This window comes from Crotalus tigris, unplaced genomic scaffold, assembly GCF_016545835.1.
Source record: "Crotalus tigris isolate CLP2741 ecotype Arizona unplaced genomic scaffold, ASM1654583v1 scf7180000019951.354573, whole genome shotgun sequence".
Classification (NCBI taxonomy): Eukaryota; Metazoa; Chordata; class Lepidosauria; order Squamata; family Viperidae; genus Crotalus; species Crotalus tigris.
Genome location: NW_024097787.1, coordinates 307,688 through 334,350, shown reverse-complemented (window position 1 = coordinate 334,350; position 26,663 = coordinate 307,688). Strand labels below are relative to the sequence as shown.

General features: G+C 38.9%; 1 protein-coding gene across 2 annotated transcripts; it reads right to left on the bottom strand.

Annotated features, from left to right (window-relative positions):
• Positions 1-434: 434 nt before the first annotated feature.
• Positions 435-24,659, bottom strand: LOC120317956 (tumor necrosis factor alpha-induced protein 2-like). Of its 2 annotated transcripts, XM_039365059.1 has the most exons (13): positions 24,523-24,659; positions 19,791-20,142; positions 17,058-17,682; positions 14,727-14,841; positions 13,263-13,385; positions 10,784-10,884; positions 10,584-10,682; positions 7,823-7,949; positions 7,017-7,139; positions 4,918-5,073; positions 3,192-3,313; positions 2,265-2,394; positions 435-1,826 (listed from the first exon to the last, which is right to left on the bottom strand). In XM_039365059.1, exons 2-13 carry the CDS (start codon positions 20,122-20,124, stop codon positions 1,794-1,796), a joined length of 2,088 nt encoding a protein of 695 aa, XP_039220993.1. In that variant the 5' UTR covers positions 20,125-20,142; positions 24,523-24,659; the 3' UTR covers positions 435-1,793. The 2 variants fall into 2 exon arrangements, with proteins under 2 accessions (XP_039220993.1, XP_039220994.1); XM_039365060.1 differs by lacking the exon at positions 2,265-2,394 and having other exon boundaries at positions 24,523-24,657.
• Positions 24,660-26,663: the final 2,004 nt, after the last annotated feature.

Here is a 26,663-nt window from a genome sequence, read left to right as displayed (position 1 = left end):
TGATAATAATTACACTTTAATGCATATTTGAAAAAATACTTTCATAGAAATGTTATCTTAATTAGAAAAACAATGTCATAGTTAAAAAATAAAGCACACTATACACAGCAACATGCTTGTATTTACTATTGTGTACAGATATTATTAACAGGTATATACAGGTCGTCCTTGATTTACAACAGTTCTCTCAGTAACCGTTTGAAGTTATAACAGCACTGAAAAAAGTGAGTTATGACCATTTTTCACATGAATGGCGGTGACAGCATCCCCATGGTCACGTGTTTTACATTCAGATGCTTGACAACTGACTCACATCTATGACGGATGCAATGTCCCGGGGTCATGTGATCCCCTTTTGCAACCTTCTGACAAGCAAAGTCAATGAGGAAACCAGATTCACTTAATAACCGTGTTACTAATTTAACAATTGCAGCAATTCACTTAACAAATGTGACAAGAAGAGTTGTAAAATGGGACAAAACTCACTTTAACAAATTTCTCAATTAGCAATATAAATTTTGTGTTCATTTGTGGTCATACGTTGAAGACTATCTGTACTATCTTTTTGCCGTTCAAGGCAGAGTGTTCATTTATTTCATCACAATAACCTTGTGAGCTAAGTGAAGCAAGGAGAGAAGTATCTGTACATAAACCATCTTGCAGAAAGTATCCAGTATTTTCTTGCTGCCTCATTTTCCCTTATAAAAACTAGGGGCTAAATCTCCTCCAAGCTACCTCATACAGGTGGTACAGATAGGATGTTCATTTTCTGCTATTTGTTAAAGCATTTGGCTGGAAGAACTTCAGGTGTTCCATGTGGTTTTTCTGGGACACATGGAGTTAAGAAAACAAAGACCTTAGTGGAACTACAGAGGATACAGAGTGAGAAAAGGATTTGTAGACATAGCCTTAGTTAAGAAACAAAATCCAGCTAAAGCTCTCTCATGCTAAACAAAAGACCATATGAAAATCAAATGCAAATTAGGCTTTGCCTATTAGCCCGTCTTTATCAAAAGTCAGTTTTAACTCAGCATTTACAGCTCCTGAAATAAGAGCTGGTGTGGTGTAGCATCACAGAACTGACTAGAGGCTGCATTTAGATTCTTAACTCGGCTATATGAGGCGCAGTGGGTGATTTGGGGCCACTCATTCTCAATTTACAACCAGTCATTTAGTCACTGTTCAAACCTACAAAGGCACTGAAAAAAGTGACTTGCGACTGGTCCTCACACTTACCACCCTCACTGCATCCCCATGGTCACATGATCAAAATTCAGGTACTTGGCAACTGGTAAATATTTATGATGGTTGCAGCATCCATAGTCACATGATCGTCATTTTCAACTTTTCCAGACAACTTCCCACAAGCGAAGTCAATAAGGGAAGCCAGATTTGCTTATTACAGTCATGTGATTCACTTAACAATTGCAGTGATTCATTTAATAACTGTGGCAAAAGCCATAAACTCAGATGTGACTCACTTTGCAACTGCCTTGCTTAGCAACAGAAATTCTGGTCCCAACTGTCGTAAAAAATCGAGGACTACCTGTATTGGGAGGTTACATTCCATCTAGACTTCACTGTTTTTTTCCAGGGCTGAGTACTGAGTTACAGAATTATGCCAGCAGTAGGAATTTATTAAGTACAACTTTTTCCATAAATGAAAACTGCCCCAGTTATCTAAAGGTACCCTGATGCCTGAAAACAGTGATGACTATGACTATGGCAGTATGGCATCTCCACGAATCTTTAGCACACTCATAATGTTTTTAAACTCGGCACTGGATAAGGGCTTAATGTTCAAGATGGCACAAAGATGTTTCTTTCTGTATTGGAAAGAGAAAAAAAACAAAGCATGAGAAATGATAGAGTTAAAGTAGCGAGAAAAATGGTGAGATGAAATGAGAAACAGAAATTTTAGCTTTGCATGCAGTTATAAGGAGGCAGACTGGTGTAGTGGTTAAGGCATCAGATTAGAAACCGGGAGAGAGTGAGTTCTAGTCCCAACATAGGCACAAAACTATCTAGGCGACTTTGGGTCAGTCTTTTTCTGCCAGCTGTAGGAAGAAGGCAATGCAAACTACTTCTGAAAAGCCGGTCATAAGTTGAGGAGTCCCTGTATACCATCCAACTGCAGCAAATTTTGATATATATTGCATAGGATGGTTCAAGAAGACTCCACCTTTTCTTTCTGCTTCTGTCCTGCCTTGGAGTGACAGAAGATACAGTATGTGTGGCTTAAATCAGTGCAGTGGAAATGGTACCCTGATGCCTGAAAACAGGGATGATGATGGTAGCGTGGCATCTCCACGAATCTTTAGCACACTCATAATGCTTTTAAACTCAGCACTGAGTAAGGACTTAATGTTCAAAATAGCACAGAGATGTCTCCATCTGTTTCAAAAGAGAAAACACAAAGCATGAGAAATGAGAGAGCAACGTAGTGAGAAAAACGGTGAGATGAGATGAGAAGCAATAATTTCAGCTTTGGATACAGTTATAAGGAGCCAAACTGGTGTAGTGGTTAAGGCAACAGATGAGAAACCAGGAGACTGTGAGTTCTAGTCCCACCTAGTCCCTATTTAGGTGAACTTGAGTCAGTCTTTTTCTGTCAGCTGTAGGAAGGAGGCAATGGCAAACTACTTTAGAAAAACCCTGCCAAGAAAACTCTGAGAATTGGATATGACTGAATGGAAGAAAAAAAAAACCCATTTGTAAAGGACAACAACAGATATTCAAAGCAAATGGAAACACACTTCAATGTGCCCCTTTCAGTCACAAAAGTAGCACAGGAAAGAAGCATGAATGAAAAAGGAAGAAGCTCAGCAAAAAGTATTCCCCATGGAGAACTCAGTGTTGCTTGTGTTTTCAGGATAGAAGCTGCATTTCTCATTCTATTATTCGTTATACATGGGGACTAATAGAAATTAGCAAAAGGTTTTCACAACAACAACAACCAAGAAAGTCCAATTGACTTTTGGAAAAAAGCACCTTTGGGACAACCATGACCTGGGTGATTGAGAACCTCCATAGATGCAAAAATGGGATTCTGTTGTTTCAAAGGGGATGGTGGGGAATGCATGCATTTTCCACTCTAGTGTAGAAGGTGTTGTTAGTGGCACAAAATCAGAGGAATCAACTGTTATTGGGTTAGTCCTTAAAAGTAAATTCATAAGACTTTTTCCCCTTACTTGATATCAGGATATCTGCTGGCAAGTGCACTGACTTCAATCTTAATAGCATCTGGATCTTGAAGTCTGATGATTTCAGCCAAGCTTGGGAGAACAGACTCCAGCCATGTGGCATTAGACCCCTACCAAAAGAAAATACAATGTTTAAATATTTCATCCTGAAAATTCCTACCAAATATAAATTCTCGCACCCATATACTTCAAAATGCTCAAAATAAGAGATGGGCAAACCAAAGCCTCCATGCCCCAACTTTTTTTTTTTTTTTGCAACCTCCACAAACCACCTTCTCCCTCTTAGCAGCCTTATTGAAAAATAAAGTAACAGTTTTTATACAGGAAGAGATAATTTTGTAATAATGCTTTTATTTGCTTTATCTCTTCTTTTTTCACCATTGTCTTTTTTCTTTTTTGTCTGTTTTTGTTTTTTACTTCTATATTAGTTTGTGTTAATTGTTATGTTCTATTTAAAACTTTCAATAAAATTTATATTAAAAAAAAATAGAAGTACACTTTTTCTTGTAGAAGTACAGGTAGTCCTCGACTTACGACCACAATTGAGTCCCAAAATTCCATTGCTAAGCAAGACGTTAAATGAGTTACATCCAATTTTATGACTTTTTGCCATGGTTATTAAGTAAACCACTGCAGTTGTTAAGGGAATCACAGCAGTTGTTAAGGGAATCTACTTGCCCCATTGACTTTGGTTGTCAGAAGCCAGCTGGGAAGGTTACAAATGGTGATCACATGACCCCGGGACACTGCATCTGTCATAAATACATGCCGGTTGCCAAGTGCCCAAATGCTGATCATGTGACCATTGGAATGCTACAGTGGTCATAAGTGTGAAAATCAGTCACTTTTTTCAGTGCTGCTGTTGCTTTAAAGAGTCATTAAATGAATGGTGGAAAGTCAAGGATTATCTGTAAAAGCAAGACATATATTGAACATCGAATAGGTGAAGCACATACATTTTGCTTTAAATAAAACAATCAAATTTATGAAATTGGAATTTTGTTGTTGTTGTTAATTGCGAAGTCGTGTCCGTCCCACTGTGACTCCATGGACAACGTTCCTCCAAGCCTTCCTGTCCTCTACCATCTTCTGGAGTCCATTTAAGTTCACGCCTACTGCTTCAGTGATTCCATCCAGCCACCTCATTCTCTGTCATCCCATTCTTCTATTGCCCTCAATCTTTCCCAGTGAGTCCTTCCTTCTCATTAGGTGGCCAAAGTACTTGAGTTTCAACTTCAGGATCTGGCCTTCTAAACAGCAGTCGGGGTTGATCTCCTCTAGGACTGACTGGTTTGATTGCCTTGCAGTCCAGGGGACTCGCAGGAGTCTTCTCCAGCACCAGCCTTTCTTATGGTGAAATTAGAATAGGTACCACCCTCTTCAGTGATGTAACCTGACTATGATAATACCCAAAAGCAGAGAATGTTTGCATGCAAAGCATGTACGCTGAACTGAACTGGTGTACAGTTCTTAGGAACTTTTCAGAAGGTCATGTGATTTAAGCTGGAAAGAGAAAAGAGTAGGCTTACTGAAGACTCAAGTCTGTCTATCCCCCTTTACTGCCAAAATATGACTTCACAGTTGGCCACCTGAGTTTAAACCTGTTTCTCCAAATCATCTATTTGTTAAACCACTCTAAAGGGAACATTACTGGATGCCCCAAGGTCAACAAGGCATCCAGACTGGTATTACAGCACTGGAGATGCAGACTTACATTCTCTGTGCAAAATGTGTACAAAATAGAAGCATGACTTTGAATAAGGTCAGACAACTGATTTTGCTTCTCGGGAGATTTGAGTGTGGTGTTCTTCCACATAAGCCTTTGAATATATTTTTGGACTAGGTAGAGGTGAATTCTTTCCATGATAACCTATAACAGAAGAAGCAGAGGTTAATTTTCAGCCTTGATGTCAGCTCCAGATCAATTAGAGGGAAGAAAAAAAATTCTATTGCCAGGGTTATAAAAATGCCATTGAAGGCTTTCCTGATGTACATAATTGGTTTCTCTTAAGACTAAAGTAGTTTCTATGGCCTGGGGAGAGGTGCTCTAGACCGGGGATAGGCAACCTTGGCTTTTATGACTCGTGGACTTCAACTCCCAGAATTCCATGCTGGCTCAGGAATTCTGGGAGTTGAAGTCCATGAGTCATAAAAGAGCCAAGGTTATCCCTGCTATCCCTGCTCTAGACTAATGCTAGGAAACCCTTTTTAATGTATTTCCTTAAAAAAAATCTCTTGGGGCTACATATTATAGGAACTTCAACTTACAACCATTCATTTAGTGACCATTCAAAGTTAAAAAAAATGACTTACAACTGATCCTTGAGCAATATGATTGTTGCAGGATCTCCAGCTATTCTCCAATAAACAATTTCCATCAACTTCATCCAGAGAGACTAATAGTGAGTGGTCCTGGGAGTCACAGTTGTAGTCTACACTACCTAGCAAGAACTATACACTTTCAGATGGGTTTCCAGCACTACCTGGAAATGGTGAGGACTGGAAACTTTGGAATGCATAATATGAAGTCTGCCACCAAGTTACAATCATTGTAGATTATTAATAATTCATACAAAGTTTCAAATCTCCTTTTTGTTATTTCTTACTCAGTATATAAACTGCAGTTCTCATTTTATAATGAAAATCTCATGTAATTGGATTTAAGTCTATTATTCTTTCATCATTTTTTAAAAGTATTGGGATGACTATAATTATGATTGTGAATAATGAGAAATAAACAATAAAACTGCTTATGCTGCTCATCAAACCAGTTCAAAATCCCATTAACCATCAATTTGATGAGCTAGTAAAAGAAAGAGGTGTCGGTAAAACCAGAATGTCTATTAAATCTGATTGAGATCTAATCATGTATTTTGTATATAATTTATTCATGGCAATTTTACATATTTTGTGCATGCATAAAATAGAAATGTAATTTTATACAGGTGTACTTTACAAATGCATAAAGTTATAGACAGGATTTATGTATGCACATATTCTGACTTGTACAGAACAAAATCCTCTATACTGCAGATTTACTGTCTAGAAGGAGGTAAAACAAATAGGTCTTTGCTTAGGAATTTGTGTTGGATTTTGGAAACAAACTGTAGAAGCTAAATCTTATTATTATTCTCTGCCTCATCAGGAGCCTTTCAAGGCCATAAATTCTTGAGATACTTAAACCTCAAGCATATATCCTATATAGAGGCCTTGACTGCTGTGCATTGAAGCAGTGAAGTTTTTTTTAGTACATGGTATTATTTTCACTGCAATGAAGACACAAACCTTGTCATGTCCATGAGCCTTCTGCTGAGTAAATCAATTCATGAATGAGGGCTTAAATGAATGGAAAGACAAGATTTAGAATTGAGCATGGTGTGAATCCTGACAAAAACAAGCCAAAGTCTTCTAGAAGACGAAAAGGAGGCTATTATGTTGGACTTATAGAATGGGACTCCGAGTGACATTAGCAGCCTTGATGTCAGCTCCAGGACAGCTTGACCTGGGAAATCTGGAATGCTGTCATGTTCTTTTAAAATATAGATGGAATAAGATTTAAAAAAAGGAAAAACAATAATTGTCCTAACATTTCGTAATATTTCAAAATCATGTAAAACATGTTTAACAAGGAGGATAGGTGATAATGGAAAAACATGTGCATGCCATGAAAAGTGAAGTTTTTTTAAAACCACATTTAACTCTTATTTGTCCATCTCAAGGTTTAGGTTGCAAGAATTGGCTCACTTCATTTTTAGTACTAAATTTTGAAAAGCATAAAAATGTTTGCACTTGCAGTTCCTTGTATCAACTCACCTGGCGATGAGGCTTTTTAAGCTTCTTGAACAGACAGATACGGGGCTCCATGACTGAAATTATTTCATCCATAATGCCACTGCACGAGGCCCATTTCTTTTCATTAAACTTTTTAAAAAGAGGCTAAGGAACAAATTTTAAAAGTTGTTCAGTTTTTAAAAAAGATATTCCCATAAATCTCATTTCTTTCTTTGAGGAAAAACTTTATTAGATTTTTTTTAAGCACCGTCTAATTCTGCCAGTTTATACATGACTGGTGAAAAAGTACAAACTTTTACTTTGTCCTTTCTCCTTCATAGCTCAAGCTATCACAGAGTGAGGAAGAGGCTCCATTGCTCCCTTAATGCACATTATAATTTATTTATTATAAGTATTTTCATTCAATTTTTCCCACACAGTCTTAAGATGGTTATAGACTTCTTTAATTACCTTTGTTCACTTTCTAAAAATATTTTCCTGGGAGACAATATTTTTCCATGAAGATTAAAGAGCAAGGATAACTATTCCATTATGGAATGAATAGTTTTCTGGGAGGCTGACAGACCTGCGTTTATTCTTCTTAATCCACCCCCATGCCCCCCACCCCTGCTGTTGCCTTCCAGTGGAAGAGAAAACTATCATAAAATGTTGATTTTTGAAGTACAGTTGGATGAAGGTGCTTTTCCATCCTTAGAACTCCAGAGAAAGTCATCCATTTACCTTCACTGAATGGAGAAGGCAAGTTTCATCTTATGCTTTGCCTCAGGCAGCAAAGGATCTTGAATGAGCTCTGTAAGTAGCTTTATAGTAAATATCTGTAAGAATACCTGTAACTCTTGAAACAAGGGTTGAAGGAACACACTAAACCCAGTGTTCTGAAGGTCATCAAGTAGGGAAAAGATTTTTGTTTTTACAACACTCTCAGCTGAATCTGTGTTCTTCACGGTATAGGTCCTGAAAATCCAATTAAAAATGAATTAAAGGTATTGTTCTTCAGCTATTTTAAAACATCAGTTCTTTTTGCTTACAGCAGCTTACAACATCCATTGAATACAATGCTATGCAATTCTTAACCAAAAAGTATGCATAATAAAAGAATAATAACAGCAACAACATAATGGTTGCTAATAATAATGCAATCTATTCAATTTAGATGTTGCCCAACTCCAGGCAACTCTGAATAAAGATCTGCATAAATTGTACATGTGTAGCATGTCTCAAAAGAAAGCAACACCTAGCTAATGTCTGTGCTTGGGAACTAAGCAGAACTAAATCTAGTTAGCACTTTGAGAGTAAACCTCCAGGGATTCTCAGGGTTATAAGATAAGTTGACTGGCAAATTAAAATAAAATCCAGAACAGAACAATGGCAAATCATTTCCATACTGCTATAAAATACAGATGAGGCCATGAAGTCATTACAATTGGAAGCTCAACTTGAAGGAAACATTCCTTTTAGCATTAAATGAAGATGTTTATAATGAGTATTTGAAGCTTTCCGAATCCTGGCTTTTGGCTAAAAGACCTGGGCTGCACAATGAAGACCACAATTCATCAGCAACAAATAGATATGTATTTATAGAACTTATATGGCCACCCATCTCATGCAACAATCCTAGGCAGCTCACTTTTTCCATATCTCTGTTGCTATTTGGCTTTCTGCAGTCCAGATTTAGTAGTCCTGCATTAGTATTACTATATTCAGAGTTGCCTGGACTCAGAGATGGGCAACAAATAAATTTGATAAATAAATAAAAAATATTATAAAGGGCTATAACAGTGATGGCGAATCTTTTAGAGACCGAGTGCCCAAAAACTGGCTCTGCCCCCTGCCCTGCCCCCACCCTACCTGCCCACAGGGCCACACACTGCCTCCAGGCCCACTGCAGATCGCCCAGGCAGCCCAGCAGTGCCATGGCGGCCACGCCCTCTGCCCGCGCCCTGCAGCATCAACTGTGTGGGATGCGGCTTAATGGCAGAGTCTTGTCTATGCTGCCTGGCTGCCATCTCCTTGGCTGCGCTGCTCCGTGTGGACCACGCTCGGGGGCGACTCTCCTCCCAAGGGGCTGCTGGTGAGCAGGGGGTCACGGGGGGGAGGCGAGGCTGGGGCAACGGCATGTGTGCCCACAGAGAGGGCTCTGAGTGCCACCTCTTGCATGTGTGCCATAGGTTCGCCACCATTGGGATATAATATCAGAAAGCATTACATACTTTCATTTAGGTTATTATGAGTATATATAAAAGTAGATATATCTGTTGGTGACAGTTTCATGTTACCCTTCACTGAATGGGGTCCTGGAAGAATTAAACATTGTGCAACCATTTCTACAGATGTAATCCATGAGGAAATAATTATTCTGATGGACAACAAGAATGCATGGTGGAAACCAAGTGAGAGCATTTAGAAAAAAACATTTGGCCTTTTGGAGACACAAAAATTAATGAGAACAGTATCTGCTTAGAAATGTATCTTTTTGTTCTGAATAAATGGTTTAAGTGTATTCATATCTACACTTGGAAAAAATGAATCATAAATCCTGATTGATTTAATTGTTTATGATGAATAACTAAAAGAATTAGTAAAGGATACATGGATGAGACCAGACTGTTTCATAGGTAATTTTCTGATATCAAGGTATGTTTTGGAAAAAAAATGGACATGGAAGGGGGGGGGAAATGAAAGGTACTAGAGCAGGGGTGTCAAACTGGAGGCCATTGGGCCGGATGTATCATGTGCAGGCCATACCCACCCCACATTGCAAAGGCAAAAAATGTTGTGATACGTCACCTGACACGATCGAGTTTGACACCAGTGAATTAAGGGGAAAGTAGAATGATTGTAAATACTGTTTGAAAAAAGTATAAGATGAATCTCCTAAGAAAATAGGTGGAAAATGGATGTAAGAAAAGGTGGGGATGAGGAATTTGTTTGGAAGGGAACAAAAGAATTACATTATGAACTGCTATGGAAATGTGTAGTTATATGCTAATGAGAAATATGAAAAAGAATGCTTGGGGCAGTGGTGGCGAACCTATGGCATGGGTGCCAGAGATGGCACTCGGAACCCTCTCTGTGGACACATGTGCCGTTGCCCCAGCCTTGCCTCCCCCCACAACCCCCTCTCCAGCAGCCCCCTTGAAGGAGAGTCGCCCTCGAGTGTGGCCCACACGGAGCAGCGCAACCAAGGTCGTGGCAGCCAGGCAGCGTAGACAAGACTCTACCCTCACACCCCATCATGCAGTTGATGCTGCAGGGAGCGGGCAGAGGGTGTGGTCGCCACAGCCTGCTGGGCTGCCTGAGCGATTTGAGGCAGGCCCTGGAGGTGGTGAGTGGTCCTGTGGGCAGGTGGGGCGGGGGGACAGAGTGGGGGTGGGTAGGAGGGTGGAGCGGGGGCGGGGCCAGTTTTTGGGCACTCGGTCTCTAAAAGGTTCGCCATCACTGGCTTGGGGTAATGATGCAGTGAAAGAGATTATGGATAAGGAAAAAAATGAGAAGGTTCAAAATGAAACATTTTGCACAGTCCTACTATATTTCTTGGTTTTCTAATACATATGTAAGAAATTTGTAGTGCTATCATTCTGTTCTTACCGGAAATTCTCGAAATTGTTAATGTTTGCAATGATTATTGCTTCAAAATATCGATTGTGTTTATTTTCTTTAATGAATATCTCTAGTTTTTTCTTGTAGCTAGAGAGATCACAAAAATGAAAACAATCATTAGTAACTTTACACTGGTATCCAGGCATACCATGATATGAAATCACTTTCCCAACAATTTGCTATCTTACCTTTGCAGAAAAGTCAAGAGTTCTGTCAAAAGCAAGGCTGATATTTGGTGGCCCAACCCTGGACTGATATCCTCAGCATGCTTTTGTGCTCCATAGACAGCCTAAAACATCCATCCCCCACAAAATCAAATAATTAGTACTTTAACTTTTTAATACACAACTCTCCCATTCTACAAGCAAAATCACAAATGTAAACATTCCCTCCAACAGGAAACCAAAAAGATTTATTAGTAAGCAAAATGGGATAATCCCGAAGCACAGAAAGAAATGCATACCATTTAAAAATTAAATAATAAAAAATAATAAAATAAAATAAAATAATAATAACAACCACCACCAATATCAAACATCCAGATCTGCCTATCCCAGGTCCTTGGTAAGGATTCGATAGGTAGACAAAAATGCCAAATCCAGCCTGAAAAGCTGGCTGACTGTGCGATGATCAATAATAAAAATAATTTCAGAAACAAATAGACTTAGGACTTCTGTTTCTGACCTTCAAATTTATTTTGACCATGTTTTTCAACCTACTCTTCTATGGCCCATTTCCATCTGATTAGTACTACAAGCTTCCTCTTCCAGGCTGACTGAAACCAGGAAATTCCTAAGGACATTAAAGTGACAATGGATTTTTTGTGACAGTGTCCACACTTCTATTCCAAAATGACAAGGTTTCCCAGTCTTGTAATTAAGTACTTCCTGCTTATGTTATAAGCTGAACTCTGTGACTCCACTCCAGTAGTCAGGAATGTTGAGGATGTGTTTCAGCACACTTTCAAATGAAAAACAGAATAACCTTAATATGGAAACTTTGAAACTGGAATTTTGGAATTTGCACTGGTTTTCTATGTTTTAGTGCATATTGTTTAATATTTAAAGCAGATTTTGGAGCTGAAACTTTTCTTTCTTTAAACCTGCCAAGTTAAACTTGCCAAGTTAACTTGGCAGGTTTAAAGAAATAGGATGTGGTTTGTTCCTCTGTGGAACTGATGCAAAATGGTGAAATCCCCAACTGGCTGAAGTTCTACAGAATCTGTAGAGGAAGGTAAAGCAGGAAGCAGGTGGTGAAGATCACAGCTTAGGTGGAGGAAGCTTGCAGTGTTTTTGGAACGTTTTTAGGAAGAAAAAAAGGCAAAAAGCAGCCAAAGTAAAGAGTCAATCAAAAATTCTAAATCAGAAAGGATGGGATTGGCAAGCTAGACATGAATGGATAAAAATAAGAGTATTATGGACAAGAATCCAGTTGGCATGTCATCACTGCTGGGCATTTGATGCATGTCATCACTTTTTGATCTCAGCCCAGGTTCTCTACCTTATGTATCTGCATTTACAACTAATCTCATGGGCAGCCTAGTCAGGATTGGTCCCTTAACTGGAAATCTACATTTCAGTAATTTGCTTGGATGCTTGCTAAAAGAAAACTCTAATATAGAGAAAAAATAATTATTTCTTGTCAGTGAAACTTCACTGTATCAATGTAATCTGCTTGCTTCTAGTAAAACAGACCAAATCTATTTTAGTTTTTTTATCTTTAATTTTCATTCTCGCATAAAATGGGGAAAATTATGAATAGGGGACTTCCCAGTGTCTATAGGTCTATGTAGTGCTTTTTTTGGGGGGGGAGGAATTGTATGAGAATGTGAGTGTCAGAAGAATAGGGTTCAAATCATAGAAAAAACTGGATTTAAAATGGTCCTAATCAAACCCATGGATAAGAACATCTGGAATCTGTTTGCACAATTCTGAATAATAAATCAACCTAAGAGTTTATTAGGCAGTCCAAAGATCTGGAATGAGATGGTTGAATGAGGGAATATTGTAAATGTACCAATGACCTTAATAGTGATTAGGAAGTTCTACATCAAGCCATCCACCATTTTCAAAGTTGCTATAGTCAGGGTAGAAACAAAAATAGTTTTGCTTTCCATTTTTTGTCCTGGCATATATTTTGGCGCAGCAGTTAGAGTGCAGTACTGCAGGCCACTTTAGCTGACTGTGTTCAGCAGGTCAGCGGTTCAAATCTCACCGGCTCAAGGTTGACTCAGCCTTCCATCCTTCCGGGTAGGTAAAATGAGGACCCAGATTGTTGGGGGCAATGTAAATATATATATACATTGCTTACTGGTGTACACCGCTTAGAGAGTGCTTGCACTTAAAGCGGTATATAAGTCTCATAAATAAATAAATAAATAAATTTTCTTTTTAATTCTCCACTGAGATTAGTTGAAAATTACTCTGCCAGACTCAACTATAATAGTGTGCCAGAACTGGGAATGGGCTGGTGGGGAAAAAAAAAGAAAAAAAAAATCCAGTGGAACTAAGATTGCTCTGAATGTCTAGGAATGCCTTGAGACTCTTCCACTATCAGGGTAGATCTATAATTTTAGATCTTTCCAAATGAATACTGTGGTCTTCTGGAACAAATTTTCAGGAGCTGACTGCACAATACATACATAAACATAAAATACATGCTATTTACCTTTATAGCATCTATTGATAATTCACTATGAAAATAATCATCCAATATCTCTGGTGCTGTCCCTTGCATCCATTTCTTGACTTCAATTTCCAAAGATTTGTCCAACCAACATCTAACAGAATCCTTTGTAAGATAAGAAGAAAAGACCAAATATACAATTAGCAGCTATCTCTCTAGAAATGCACATATTTAAATCTAATGTGCTCTTAAAATGACTGAATAGCAGCTCTGCTGCATGCTATGCTACAATTCCTCCATTAAATGAAAAAGTGTACATAAACAAGGATTTTGAATACTGGGCTTCATACACAACTGAGCTATGTAGGGGTTATAGAATGAAAGCTAATAAAGAGCCAAAACGGTCCATCTGCAATAAAGTGTCTTCTGGAAAGTCCCACATACAACAGTGGTTCCCTTTCTGACTCTGGTAATAGCAGCACCTATAAATATTTAGGAATACATATTAACTTTTCTGTAATAGCCCTTGGCTTCCTGCTGTGGTCTGCTGGGAACATGTGAGTGGAAGAAGGACAGAAATCAGCACTAGGGAGCCCTTACCCAATTCCGGGCTCTGGCATCTACAGAGTCTGGGACTGCAAGGAGCAGAAACATCTTTGCATCTACATTCCAAATTGTAAACTGCCCACGAACAATGAGAAAAGACCTGATAATTGTATCAAAACAGGAATTGCTTGGTGAAGATGGAGTTCCTCTTTTTTCCATTGTATTAGCAGTGCAGTAGTTGGGGAAACCTGGGCTGGTTTACCACATCATTCTAAGCTAAAGTTTGTTTTAACAATGCCTTATTAAATAACCCATAATAGCTGTAATGAAATGTGGGAATTAATCTGAAAAACGAGAGAGGGGAAGAGATGCTGCTTAGGGAACAATCAGATAAAGGGGGGAGTAGTCCACAACCGAGCAATGGGCAGAGAAATAAACTTAGAAAGGATCTGCTTTAATTAATCAGTTGGTAAAAAGAGACAGCGGGAGATTTGTACTTTTAGACTTGCAAGATTCCATTAATGTCTCCTTGTAATAAAATAAGATTAGCTCACCTTGATGCATTTTTTGTTTTGTCCATTTGGGAAGCTGACAGTAGCTTACAAGTAGCTTACAAACCACAGTGGTTTTGTTCACATATCACATTAAATCAAAGCTAAAGAAACCAAACTATGGCTTCAGTACATGGGCATGGGGGGGGGAAGAATCCAAAAAGACAACATGGTGGGTGTGAATACAGAATCCAAGCTTTGTTGGGGTTTGATCACAAGATTGCACCTGCTATCTTGATTTTTTTTTTTTACCTCAGATGAGTGAGATGTGAGAACTCAATCACTTTGAAAAGTGACAAGTTGTATCTACAACTAAAGCACAAATATGGTACATTACATTACACAAATTCTTACATGAATATAACAAACTATGCAAAGCTATGGAGTAAAAAATAACTAGAATTCTTACCACTTCATGAATCAAATAAGTCTGTTCAAGCCGTTTAATCTGTCCCAACGGCAACAAGTTCCCAAGACTAGCTTCATCCAACTCTTTAACTAAAACACTGTGGTTTTTAATGTCCCTGAAATAGCCAAAAAGTATCTCATCAGCTGGTAACATATTCTTTCCTCATTGTTTTATTCAATTTCCCCAAAATTTCTCAATATAAAGCAGATGTGAAAGTAGGCTATCTGCCACAGAATGCTTGGATTCAAATGTGAAAACCACCCATATTGTATGACCAACATTTCAAATTTGACTTTTAAAGACTCCTCCTCTTCAAAAAATAATCGATACTGGCAACCTTTATAGGGACAATCCAAGCTACTGAAACAGGTGGGAAATACATTTGAAATAAACCTTTTAAAAGAAGGCTAGATGAACCCACCTTGCAATAGGCAAGAAATATAAAAAGCACTGGAGTTGAATTAATGGGGAGAACTGAGGACAATTGTTCAAAGTTCATTGAAAACAGATACTGCTTTTGAATATCCATATCCGGTCATTGTTCTATTTCCTCAAACAGTAATTGAGGGCAGCTTACATTTAGGTATTTTCAAGACTGCCTTTTATGTTACAGCCAAACTTCTTGATAATCCCCATAAGAATCTAAATAGACATAACAACGGTCTCCATTATTGAACAGATTCAACCGTATAACAGTCTAACAGGTAACAATGAAAGATGCATTCTTAATCCTACTCTGATCAACACAGGGCTGCTTTAAACCAGCTTAAACTATTTGTTTATCTACCTCAGCATTATTTTCTAGGGCAGTGGTGGCGAACCTATGACACACGTGCCAGAGGTGGCACTCAGAGCCCTCTCTGTGGGCACGTGCGCCATGTCCCGGAGATGGCAACCATCCCTCTTCAACCAGCCGCCTGCTAACTCACTGAGGTCCCACATGGCTGGATGCATCCCAGCACCCATGTGCTCGCTGTGTGCAGGGGCTGATGGTGTCAGGCAGCAGCTGCCTCGCCCCTGCCTCACCTTGCCCTGGACAATGGCACCCCTGCCCTGCTTCGCCTTGCCTCACCCCGCAGGATGAGCCTCCTGCCCATTGCCCCACCTGCCAGAGACCCCCTGGATCTCCTCTAACCCTGCCCAGCCCCCACATCGAGCAACATCGAGGTGATCACGCCCACCTTGGCCACACCCACCCAATCTGTCATGACCACCACAGTCACACCCACCCATTGGGCCACGCCCACCTGACAATAAATAAGTGGGTTTTGGGTTGCAGTTTGGGCACTCAGTCTCTAAAAGGTTCGCCATCACTGTTCTAGGGATATAAGATTTTGTTGATTTCAACTCCAGTAATATTCGTGGGTTTTTTCAATCATAAGCCTATTATAATTTGTTTTTGTATCTGTTTGTACATTCCTTAAAAATTTGCATGAAAAATGGTATAGATTTTCAGAAGAACACATTTTCAAATTTCCCTGTCAATGTGCATTTTGACAATTTCCTTTAAGGCCTATTTTTAACTGATGGAATTTTCTCTTCATGCTTCCATTTTTGTACTCATTTTTAATAGGAAACTCAAAATTGAGGGCCAATTACTTTCCAAATCAAGAGGTTACTGGATAAATTTCTGGCATGATTCAAGACGTTGGTTATGACCTATGAAACCCTACATGGTGTAGGGCCTGATTACTTGACTACTTATTTTCCGTGACATCATACTAACTAGTTCATCCAACAAGCTTTGGTGGACTCCAAGTCACTTCAGTTAAACAATGTGATCTAACAGGATCACAGAAGTCTATCTCCTCTGGAGTGATGCCTGCATCTGGGATGAGATTCCCTAGAATATTTATGCTGGCATTCTAGAAAGCCTTAATAACCTGTTATCCTAGGCGTTAGAGGTTAGTTAGTTGGACCCCTGCTAAATTATATATAATTATACTTAATCAGACCCACCATCAGCTTTTGTTTCCTCTTTTATTTTTTATAATTATATTCTGTTATGTTTTATTATTATATCTTTATTAAGAGCGCAGTGGTTAGAATACAGTATTGCAGGCTAATTCTGCTGAGTGCCAGCAGTTTGATTCTCAATGGCTCAAGGCTGACTCAGCCTTCCATCCTTCCGAACTTGGTAAAATGAGGACCCCGATTGTTGGGAGCAATATGCTGACTCTGTAAACCACTTAGAGAGGGCTGTAAAGCACTGTGAAGCAGTATATAAGTCTAAGTGCTATTGCTACTGAATGCCAGTTTTATTGTACCTTGCCTGGAATTGATTGGTGTCTAAATTGGTAAAACCCAGATAAAGCATAAATCATTACTTACTTTGGATATAAATTTTGCACCCAGCTGAGAAGAAGGTAAATGTCTTCTTTGCTCAATTCAAACTCAGCAAACATCTCCATCTGAGATGAAAAGTAATGGTGGTAGTACTTGGCATAAGTGTTGCACACCTGAAAATGCTCAGGGTAATGGTGTTTAATATGCTGCACCACTGTAATCATGTCATCCTTCATAGTCTTACCCATATGCAAGAAATTGTTAGCAATGGTAGAGAGGTCCTTGTTATCAACCAAAGGAGGCGCTTTCATTCGTTCTTCTATGGATTTCTGAATAGCATTCCTCCATTCCTCTTTCCATGTTCTGAGCTGTGAATGAATAGATCTCTCCTCCTCCTCCTCCTCCTCCTCCTCTACCCAGTTAATTATTGCTTTCACTGCATTATTCAGCAACTGTGGCTGTGCTGATGCTATGCTGATAGATGACTGTATGATGCGGAGGACCTCTTGATATAAAAGTTCTAATAAATCCTTAATTTCAGTCTGATTGCCTAGTGTTTCGTCATCATTTCTGCTGTCTAGATTGCTGTTGGATTGTTTTTGCATGATAATGAGATGTTGGCTGGCTTCATAAAAATGTTGGCTCTTAATCAGCTTTTTGATTTGGTCAACTGGCAAAACAAAGTAGAAACACTATGGTAATATCATGTGAGTGATAGGTTACTAATTCATTCAAGTTATATTTCCCCAATTTCAAGTTAAATGTACTCAGAGCAGTTCATAGTCTAAAAGTGTATGTAGTGTTTTTTTCCAAGGAGATAACAAATTTAGAAGCACGAAGCTGAAAACACCAGCCTGAAGATGACGAATGAGACTTCGTCAAAACGTCGCCAAGACACTTCCAATTTGATGCAGGAGAAAATAATAAGAAAAGAATAACCAAAGACCACATACAAACACCCACGAAAACCTCAGAAAACATATACATACATACATACATATTAAAAATTACATTAAAAATTGAAGAACAGCGATTCCTGGGTACATACATTTCAATAAAAAGGAAGCGATCACCAGGAAATAAAACACCAAGGTTTTAATAAATAAAATCAAGCTTTCGATGGCTAGCATCTGCCATCATCGTCAGGATACAAGCTAGCTAGTGGGGAAACCTGCTTATAAGCATAGCCACACCTAAACTCTACGCATGGACCTTGTAACAGGTCCAAGCCGACTAATCCTTACTTCACTTACAGTCTTCAGTGATTCTTTCTTATAGCTCTTACTTACATCCACCTAGCTTTCGATGGCTAGCATCTGCCATCATCATCAGGATACAAGCTAGCTAGTGTGGGAACCTGCTTATAAGCATAGCCACACCTAAACTCTACGCATGGACCTTGTAACAGGTCCAAGCCGACTAATCCTTACTTCACTTACAGCTTTCGGTGATTCTTTCTTATAGCTCTTACTTACATCCACACAACCACCCACTTTCCCCCTCCCTTTAGTTCCTGAGTCATATAGGCAACGTGTGTTTCTCAAAGTTAAAGGGTCCTCTGCACTATTGAGTTGATTCTTCTTCCTGTGTTCCTTGGGACATTTCTCTCCTCCACTCCTCCAGCACGCATCTATAAGCAGGTTCCCACACTAGCTAGCTTGTATCCTGACAATGAAAGCTAGGTGGATGTAAGTAAGAGCTATAAGAAAGAATCACTGAAGGCTGTAAGTGAAGTAAGGATTAGTCGGCTTGGACCTGTTACAAGGTCCATGCGTAGAGTTTAGGTGTGGCTATGCTTATAAGCAGGTTTCCCCACTAGCTAGCTTGTATCCTGACGATGATGGCAGATGCTAGCCATCGAAAGCTTGATTTTATTTATTAAAACCTTGGTGTTTTATTTCCTGGTGATCGCTTCCTTTTTATTGAAAAAAAATATATATATATGCCATAATTAAATAACAGCACTAATAGCATAAAATAGCAAATGAGAACACTCAGAACATCTCACATTCCAATTAGCCATGAAGTGGGCTCACTCATATTATCAAGGCCTCAGGCCAGATGGTAAAATCAGGTTTTAAATGCCTTGTGAAAGGGCAGTGGGTGAGTGGGTGGGTGGACAGGGGATATTTAAAAGGGGATGATTGCAGGATAGGAAGATAATCCAGAGAGCATAAGCCAATTTGAAGTCTGTGTTTAATTGATCCCAGTGGAAGAATTGAGGTAGATATTAAAAACACATTTCTGAAAGTTTGACATAGGGACACTTAATTAAAAGAAAATGTCTTCTCTTTTGTGGATCATGTCATTCCTTAGGGATGAAAAAGATTCATATATCATGCATCAAGTATCAATTGGACCTGATAGTCTACATTACCCTCCTACTCTATCAAAACCCCACTATTTCAGATGTCATTTTCTTGCATGGTGGCAGATATAATTTTCTAAAACAAGAATAAAATTTTCAAGATGTCTAATTCTAGTGAAATTTCAGCCAATTCACTTTTGAAATTTTGTATTTCACCATTTAATTAAAAACATTTTCATTTTTGAGATTCCGTGGATACTTTTGAGTGCTTGATGCCTACCTTGCCAACTCTTCTTGTAAATCTACAACCTGGACAATAATATCTAGCAGGGGCTTCCAAACCTGGCTGGCTGAGGAATTCTGAGAGTTGAAGTCCACAAGTCTTAAAAGGTACCAAGTTTGGAGACCCCTGAGATATAGCAATATATCTCATTATATACAGGCTGTCCTTCCATATGGTCATTCTGTACCTGTAACTGGTTGACAGTTTTCCTCTTGAGGTTTCTTTTCTTTTCTTTTCCCACCTTTGTCAAATAAATAATGAACAATTTTTTTTCTTAGTCCTTTTTTACGCTTGTTTTTAACATGTTCTGTTTCAGTGACTTCCAAAGGCGATTGGGAAAAATGTTCAAAGGGAGGAGTCTGCTTGTGGTTTTCAGGATGGGCTTCTTCAGAGGATGATTCAATTGACAATGAATCAGGTTCTGATTCAGAAGATGTTGAAGATTTGGGTGTCTTCTTGTTTTCAGTCTGTTTAGCAGGTTTTGGAGGACTGCTATAGAAAAGGGGCATTGATTTTAGCATTTTCTTCTAGAGAAGACCCTGCAAATTATATTAAGAAATTATCAGACTCCATAATTTCCATTCAGTAAGTAAAAAGACAAGTAATACTGTAGGAAAAATAGAGATAAAACATTCCCAATATACTATCTTAAATTATCACCATTAGTTGAGAAAGCAAAAATATTCTGAGATGCAAATAATAATGTTTAACATTATGTTACAATATTTGGACTATATGGTATTCTACGATATAAGTGACAAAATAGATGAAATATTGTAGGTTTATAAAATATCTTTTGGTATTGTAAGTTCAAAGTTTCAATATTGTGCAGATAGTCCTCAGGTTACAACAGGAGCTAGGGCTGGAATTATCATCACTAAGCAGCTCACAATCACATGTTCATGGCTCACAGTGACATCATAATTACAAGCCAGGAGTCAAACATCCAGATTGGAATCATTGGGACCTTGGGACACTGCAATAGCCAGAACTCCATTGATTGGTCTTAAGTCCCCTTCATTCATCAGCATTACAAGTTTGAACAGTAGTAGAAAAAAATGGTTGTAACCTGAGAACCACCTGTATATGAACATTCTTAATATGCAGTAGGAAGCAAAAGTTATAGCTGCAAGCCCCCCTCCACTCACATTAGCACTGTGTGGATGTGCTAGCACTGTCACCAGCATCATATGGGCAGTAGTGGCCCATTTGCATATGCGTGTGGGCACCAACGTGCCACCGCAGGCGTGTGAAGCCCATTTGTGCATGTGCACATACCAGCGTGCCACCACGCATGTGCCTGTTTGTGCATGCGCATACACGGGCCGCGCACCCGCACATTTCCCTGTTCTTCCCTTTCCTTCCGGGCCACCAAGCTGGAAAGAATACTAGGTTGGAGATGGCTGCATCATTTATTTCTTCATTAATCATTTTTAAACTTTCTGCTGTACTTTCTTTCTATAACTGAAATTTGGATTTTAAGTACCTTTAAGGCTGAATCTATGTTATGTTTTAGTTTATGTTACTCTTTATGGAGAAATCATTGGTACCTCATAAATCATAGTACCAAAAATAACTAAGATATAATGAAAAAGGGCATGGCATTTACTTCTGGCAGTAGCATTTTTAAAGGACAGCAAATATTTCGCTACTTCATTTGCTTTCTCCATATTTTTATTACTTTCTTGTCTCCTGTGCCAAAGCAATGTGGCAGTTTGGGATACATTGCAATGTTTGCTCCATCTTACCCATGTATTTTGGGTTAACCCTAAATATATGCAATGAAAGCAGATTATCATATCAAGAATATGTTCTCCTGATGAAACATTTTGCAGGTGACTATAGGTAATTCTGGTAAATACTGCTGACTTTGGTCCACCTCCACTGCAGACAAGTAGAATGTCTGTATATTCTCAATTATCTATGCAAATTTTTTTTGTTTTCCCTTGCTAAATCTATGCACAACTGACAAGACTACAGTTTATTCAAGGCAAAATTTATCCGTAAAGCAGAGGAAATGTATAGTGACTTAAAGCAAAATGATGACTGACAAATATACATGAGCAGTAATCACTGTAGAATAATACTTTTTATTTTTAATCTATTGTTTATTTTCTTGTGGTAGAAAAAAGGAAAATATTGACAGCAAGGGAGGAATACAACCATAATCTAGTTGTAATTGCATCTCAGAAACAATGGCTCTATAATTTTCCAAGTTTAAAATGATACCTAAGAATTATGGGGAAAGTACACACAATGTGAAATACTTCCTTTCCCAAACTACAGTCCCAAATACCTATAAATGCAGACTTTTTTTAAAAAATGTAACATGACATTTACTGTACTGTACTTTGATACTCACAAAGAATTGTGTGTTAGTCCTTCAGAGCAAAGAGCCTAAACAATGATGCCTATAGTGTGAACTATTCCTTGCCATTGATTGTAACTGAAGTCTAAAACATCTTGGTAACTTTATGGTTTATATTCAAAACCATTACGATTAAACACTGGATTGTCAATCCATCCTAATGCATTTTCCCCCACATCACATCTATACATTCTGAGAGAATATATACTTTCAAAAGTTGCTCAGCTTAATTAGTTTGAAAAGACTATAAATTTATTTTTAATTCTATTTTTCATTATTTTTTTATAAATAACTCAAAGTTGTGCACATACCCAATAATCCTTCGTCTCCCTCAATAACCACCCGAGGTGGGTTGAATTGAGAAAGAGCGACAGACCCAAAGTCACTCAGTTGGCTTTCATATCTAAAGTGGGACTAAATTCAGTGTCCCAGTTTCTAGCCTGGTGCTTTAACAACTAGATGAAGCTGATTCTCTGCTGAAGGATTTAAGCTCTGTGCAAGCGCAGGGACAGAGCTGAAATCCTTCAGCAGCATGTTCAATCAGCCAGTCCCAGCCAGCAGCAGCTTTTCCACTGACTTTCTAAGGAAAGGGTGCAATTGACAATGACATGTTTGTGGGGAACTTGGCAATGAGTCATAAGTATGAACAGGTTGCCTAGTATCTGATCATGTAACTGGGGGGTTTGGTGCAATGTTTTATGACAGGTTGTAAATCACCCAAGACCATTGTTAATATGTACTGTCATTAAGCAAACAGTCATAAGTGAAGGACTATCTGTATAAACATTAGGATTAAATAAAAAACAGTTCAAAAGTTAAGCATCAGAAGTGCATCAAATCAGTTTCATTAATCCCACTATAAAATGTTACAACAGAAATTTGGTTTATATCTTGCAAAAAGAAAGGAAGGAGGAGTATTCAAGAAAATTTAAAAAAAAACATTTGGCACTAGAACAAAGCGAAGACGTTCCAATCAAATAAATAAATAAATACTTCCATAAATTTCACTAATTTCGATTAAACTAGAGTATTGTTCTGTAGTTTAAATGTTTTTGATCAAACAATATAAATGGAATTGCTTGAAACATCATCAGTTAAGGAAATTTGTATAACTCTGATTCTCTGTACTTTGGGTTATGAATATGATGTCATTGTAGACACAAATGAAAGTTTATATTTCACTCTACTTCAGAAGAAATTTTAGACTTTTAAAATGAAAAGAAATAAACCTGGCATTTAAAGCCTCCTGAAAGAATCTAAAAAACCTCCAGTCCTAAAGATGACCTTTTAGCTTCTGTCCCATCTGTGTTCTACGGCTTGGCTCACTTGCCTGATTGGATCATTGCCCATGGAACTTGGAATTCTGTGGTTTCTTTGGGCTGCTGATGTGAGAGGATATTTGGAGACAGATGGAATTCTGTGATAAGCAGATTTCTTTCTACGCCCTACAATTGCCCCATCCTTCCCTAAGAAGAAAAACTTCTTTCCATGTAGAGTTTGTTCAAACCACTATCTCTGAGAGATTATTCTCCTTACAAACCAAATCTTGTTTTCAGATCCTGGTTTATTATGAGACAATTCAGCTAGTCAGCCTGGTTTGGATAAAGTCCTAAACATATCACAAATTTAGGTTTTCTTATCGTGTATAAATAAAATATATATGATCTGAATCCACTGTGTACCTCTGATTTAGAATATTGTATACCTGTTGGTTGAGTCAAATATTTAAAAACCACTAATACTGACTTGCCTCTTAATGAACTCACTTTTTAATCCTCACTGAGGTTTGTTAAACTGTTAGATTGAATAAGCCATACATGACAATTCATATTAATCATAAGCAAGTCTTTCCATTGAATGAGTGGGATATTAATAATAAAATTATAACATTGGAAATTGCCATTGTAACACATCTGGAAAGCATTAGATCGGAAAAGGGGACCATAAGCCATAGTTTACAAGCCATCAATTGGATTTGCCCAAAAGCGTAAGTCTCATAGTTTTTTTTAGCATGCGGTTTCCAATTCTGTAAATTCCCGGTCATGGTTGCTATAATGCACTTAACAGATTACCAGGAGGCAGGGACAAGGCTAAGGGACTCTTCCCGGAAAGTCTATTACTGTATTTGAAGAATTTGCCGTTGCACAAACACATGTATGACGTTTACTTTGCCTTCTCTTGAGCGTTTTCCAGGAAAAGGAGAAGGGCAGAAGAAACAGAGAGGAAAAGGCGATGGCAAGCCATACCAGGCTGGAGGGGAAAAAAAAAAAACCTTCGCGAGATCCGCCACTTTCACTGCGTTCATACATTACGCTCAACTTTCTGGACTTGCTCCTAAATCATAAATCAACCAACCGGCTGAAGTTGCACAAGATGCAAAAAACGGGCTTAAGTTGCACAAGTTACAAATGAACTAAAACCAAGATGTAAACTAATCAAGATTAAAATAGATGGTGCAAACACGGTCCGAGCGCTAGATCTTTATGAGAATCGGGCAAGCTACGCGACGGGTCAGACGGCGAAAAGAAGCGGGTAGTAGGAGACGACTTACGGTGTCTGGAAGTCAGAGCTGGCACGCGAGCCGTCTTCCTCCACCCGCGGGCTGATGCACGGGCTCTACTTTTGGCAGAAGTTGCGCTCAGGCCTATATAACAGGAAGGAGGCGAGGCCCACGCATCCCTGGGGGGTAAATGGCTGGAAACTCCGCCTTGCCTGAAATGAGCCAAGAGGCTCTGGGAAAATTTCCCGGAAAGCGGAATTTCCAACCATCCAGCTCGCAGGTCACTGGAGGGGAGTTTATATCTCCGGGGAGGCTGGAAAAAAAAAGTATTTTAGCAAAGAAAAAAAAATACCCCTTCGCCCTTCCGCACGTTTTTGAGGGCCGGCAGAAGAGCGTGAGGGCGAGGAGGCAAACGCTGCTACCTCCAGGCGGGCGCCTTTCTTTAGTTCTTCAGTTCAGACGCTTCAACCGTAAGGCTTGGACACACACACACATACACTTTCACACACACACACCCCAAACATGGAGAGGGCAGGCAAGCGCTGGAAAGGACCGCTGCCCTCCGTTGCCGGGCCGTTTGTCCGCCCTTCTCTGAAGAAGGAAAAACCGAGCGCTGAAGCGCGCAACTACAGGAATAGCAAGATAGTCACGATTGCTTACTCACTTCTCCTACAGCAGGAATAACAGGCTTGTACCTCCAACTGATTTGGAAGGTAGATTGACTAGTTTTGTTTTTAAGTGGTGGTGGTCGCGTATTGGGAAGATCATTACCTGAGTGGTTCTGTCTTGAAGATTTATTGGTCACCCAAAGATCAGTTATTTTCCTCTGCAGAGAACCACATCCTTCAGATAAAAGCCACATCTCCTATTCAGCCCTCAGTCTTTCTGCAGCAGGCATCCATTAAATACAAGGGGGTGGGGTGGGGGGGTTCTTTGGTGCCCTCTGAGCTTGCTTCTTTTCTTGCAGATGTTTCCTTAACTCAAAACTAGGTAACATCATCAGTGCGCACTGATGTTACTTAATTTGAGTAATGAAACGTCTGCAGGAAAACAGGCAAGTTCAGAGGGCACCAAAGTCCCCTCATTTCAACCCTAAGCTACAAATATTCTCCTTTATTAATAAATACTAGATTTTGTAGTCTAATAATCACTCATCACCTTAATATTCTTTCTTCTTTCTCTGGCAAGATGACAGTGGAAGGATATATGGCTTTAAAACCCACCAGCAGGTGATCAACAGGATGGGAGGCCAAAATTCTCTGCAACCAAAACTCTGTTCTGTCTTTAAAACCACAGGTGTCTCATTGGCTTTCCCTGCCCTGATTCTCTAGATGGGGTTACATACATTCCAGGGTGTATTATTTCCTGTTACCATGCCGGTTGGGGATAATGGAAACTATAACCAAGATAATAGAAGCCAGTAGGTTGAAAAAGGATAAGTCACATGCTGTTTTTAGAATAATTCATGTATAATTCAAATGAGGAAATAACTGCAGATTTATTTATGCTCTAAAAATCAATTTGTGTATTCCAATCACACTCTTTAGAGTGATGGAGGAAGTTGGAGGCAAGACACCTTTCTATTTTACTCCTCCTAATTGTCAGGCATTTACTGGCAGAGTATGAAGGTTATGCCTAGGACAGCTGTTGTTCCCTCTGACTGCATTTCTCATTTATTCATAGGCTGAAGCTCTGTTCATCTGTGGCAGCCCCAACATTATTAGAAATCCTTATGAATCATATCATACTTTCTAACTTACTTATTGTATGAATTAGGTGGTGATGGAAATTCCCACCTGCATAACTATTTAAGTTGATTCAATTAGAGATAATTGTGAGGTGCCTCAAGTACTCTCCTAAACTATAGAAATAGTGGCCTATAGCAGTGATGGTGAAACTTTTAGAGACTGAGTGCCTAATCTGCAACCCAAAACCCACTTATGCATCGTTGAGTGCCGGGTAGGTGTGGCCCATTGGTTGGGTGTGGCCAATTGGGTGGGCATGGCCATTGGGTGGGTGTGGCCGCAGTGGTAATAGCAGATTGGGTGGAACTAAAAAGTTCAATCAATTAATTCCAACTTTGCAAGATCTTTTTTTTTTCCGGAGAAGTTGAAATTGACTGAACTTTTTTTTTTTTTTTTTTTTTTTGCATACAGCGGCGGAGGCCTAAAGTGAAAAGGATTTATAAAACC

Excerpts from the sequence above, each read along its gene's own strand:
- LOC120317956 (XM_039365059.1), bottom strand. The coding sequence starts at position 20,124 with ATGCTAAAATCAATGCCCCTTTTCTATAGCAGTCCTCCAAAACCTGCT. Across the intron at positions 7,950-10,583 it reads AACAATTTCGAGAATTTCCG|GACCTATACCGTGAAGAACA; the intron begins GTAAGAACAGAA and ends TTGGATTTTCAG. Across the intron at positions 5,074-7,016 it reads TTAAAAAGCCTCATCGCCAG|GTTATCATGGAAAGAATTCA; the intron begins GTGAGTTGATAC and ends CTTCTGTTATAG.